Source organism: Egretta garzetta, unplaced genomic scaffold (assembly GCF_000687185.1).
Source record: "Egretta garzetta isolate BGI_Z169 unplaced genomic scaffold, ASM68718v1 scaffold685, whole genome shotgun sequence".
NCBI classification, from domain to species: domain Eukaryota; kingdom Metazoa; phylum Chordata; class Aves; order Pelecaniformes; family Ardeidae; genus Egretta; species Egretta garzetta.
In genome coordinates this window covers 48,368-50,400 of record NW_009259725.1, presented here as the reverse complement: position 1 = coordinate 50,400, position 2,033 = coordinate 48,368, and the positions used below count along the sequence as shown (strand labels likewise).

Here is a 2,033-nt window from a genome sequence, read left to right as displayed (position 1 = left end):
CATGGCCGCCCGCCGTGGAGCCCCCCTCCCAGCTCCTCCACGACGCCACGCTCTGCCAGAACCTGCGCCGCAGCCTCACCGCCATGACCACCGGCATGCTGCCGGAGTCGAAGGGTAGGTGACATCGTGGCCATCGTGGCCCCCATCGCTGCCCACTGTGTGCCACCATCTGCCATGGGCCACCACCCGCCAGGTGCCACCATCGTCCCTTTGATGTGGTCCTCCACAGCGTCCTCCTCTCTCGGTCAGATGGGGTTGATGGATGGACCGTGAGGTGGAGCAGGGATTGGGTGGATGGTGGCATCCAGGGGGTTGTGGTCAACAGCTCTATGACCGGATGGAGACCAGTGAGGAGCCATGTCCCTTGGGGGTCCATACTGGGACCAGTATTGTTCCATAGCTTCATCGGTGACATCTGCCACCATCATCCCTTGGACGTGGTTCTCCACAATGTCCTCCTCTCTCCATCAGATGGGGTTGATGGACAGACCGTGAGGTGGAGCAGGAGTTGGGTGAATGGTGGCATCCAGAGGGTTGTGGTCAATGGCTCCATGACCGGATGGAGACCAGTAAGGAGCCCTCAGGGGTCCATACTGGGACCAGTACTGTTCCATAGCTTCATCAACCGCACAGAGGTGGGATCGAGGGCACCCTTGGCAGATTTGGAGATGCCCCCAAGCTGAGTGGGGTGGTTGATATCCAAGAGGGAAGGGAACCACCCAGAGGGACCTGGACAGGTTGGAGAGGTGGGGGGACCTCCGGAGGTTCAAGCAGGCCAACTGCAAGGTCCTGCACCCAGGTGGGGACAATCCCAACCATGGACACGGGGTGGGGATGAAGGGATGGAGACCGGCAAAGGACTCAGTGGATGAAACGCTGGATGGCAGCCAGCAACGTGCGCTGGCAACCCGGAAAGGCAACTGTCCCCTGGGCTGCAGCAGAGGCGTGGCCAGCAGGGCGGGGGAGGCGATGGTCCCTTTCCACCCTGGTGGGGACCTGGAACGCTGCGTCCAGGAGTCCTTGGGCCGAGACGGATGTGGACCTTTTGGAGCAGGTCCAGAGGAGGCCACGAAGCTGATCCGAGGGCTGGAACACCTCCCCTGGGAGGAAGGGCTGGGACAGTTGGGGTTGGACAGCCTGGAGGAGAGGTGGCTCCAGGGAGGCCTCATCGTGGCCCTTCAGGCCTTGGGTGGGACAGAGTTTTTGCCAGGGCACGTAGCAACAGGATGGGGGTGGGTGGGAATGGTTCTAAGCTCAAAAATGGCAGTTTTGGATCGGATCTAAGGAAGAAATTCTTCACGCTGAGCATGGGGAGACACTGGAAGAGGTTGCGTGAAGAGGTTGCCCAAAGAGGTTGAGTGAAGAAGTTGCCCAAAGAGGTAGCCCAAAGAGGTTGAGTGAAGAGGTTGCCCAAAGAGGTAGCCCAAAGAAATTGCATGAAGAGGTTGGAGATGCCCCATCCCTGGAAATACTCAAGGTCAGTTTGGACTGGGCTCTGAGAGACCTGATCTACTTGAAGACGTTCCTGCTCGTGGCGCCGGTGACCTTCAAAGGTGCCTTCCAACCCAAACCATCCTTTGGTTGATTTTATCCCACCCATCCCTTTCTCCACCATCGCAGGTGTCCCGGTAGCCAACATCTTCCCATTGCAACCGCTGGCATTGGGTCAACCCAACACGCTGGTGTGCATGGTGGAGAACATCTTCCCGCCGGCGGTGGAGATCAGTTGGCAGCTGAACGAGATGCCCGTCACCGAAGGGGTCACCCAGACCCACTACACCCCCACAGCCGACCTGGCCTTCGTCCGCTTCTCCTACCTGCTGACGGAGCCCGCCGAGGGTGACCGCTACGCCTGCATCATCACCCGTGAAGGGGACAACTCCTCTGTCATCACCTACTGGGGTGAGCGCAGGAACGGGGACGGGGACATGGAGGGGACACCGGGGCTGGTGGTGATCCCGTCCCCTTGGTGTCCCCTCCCCAGTGCCCCAAACCCGCGCCCCCTCTGAGGTGCTGAGACGGCGCTGTGCGGC

General features: G+C 60.5%; 1 protein-coding gene across 1 annotated transcript in view; it reads left to right on the top strand.

Annotated features, from left to right (window-relative positions):
• Positions 1-6: 6 nt before the first annotated feature.
• LOC104126846 (HLA class II histocompatibility antigen, DM beta chain-like) overlaps positions 7-2,033 on the top strand; it is a 4,363-nt gene continuing 2,336 nt past the window's right edge. Inside the window, exons 1-3 of the mRNA XM_009639450.2 lie at positions 7-114; positions 1,621-1,902; positions 1,985-2,026. Coding sequence (XP_009637745.2) covers positions 84-114; positions 1,621-1,902; positions 1,985-2,026 — 355 coding nt within the window. The 5' untranslated portion in view covers positions 7-83. The remainder of the gene's footprint in view (positions 115-1,620; positions 1,903-1,984; positions 2,027-2,033) is intronic.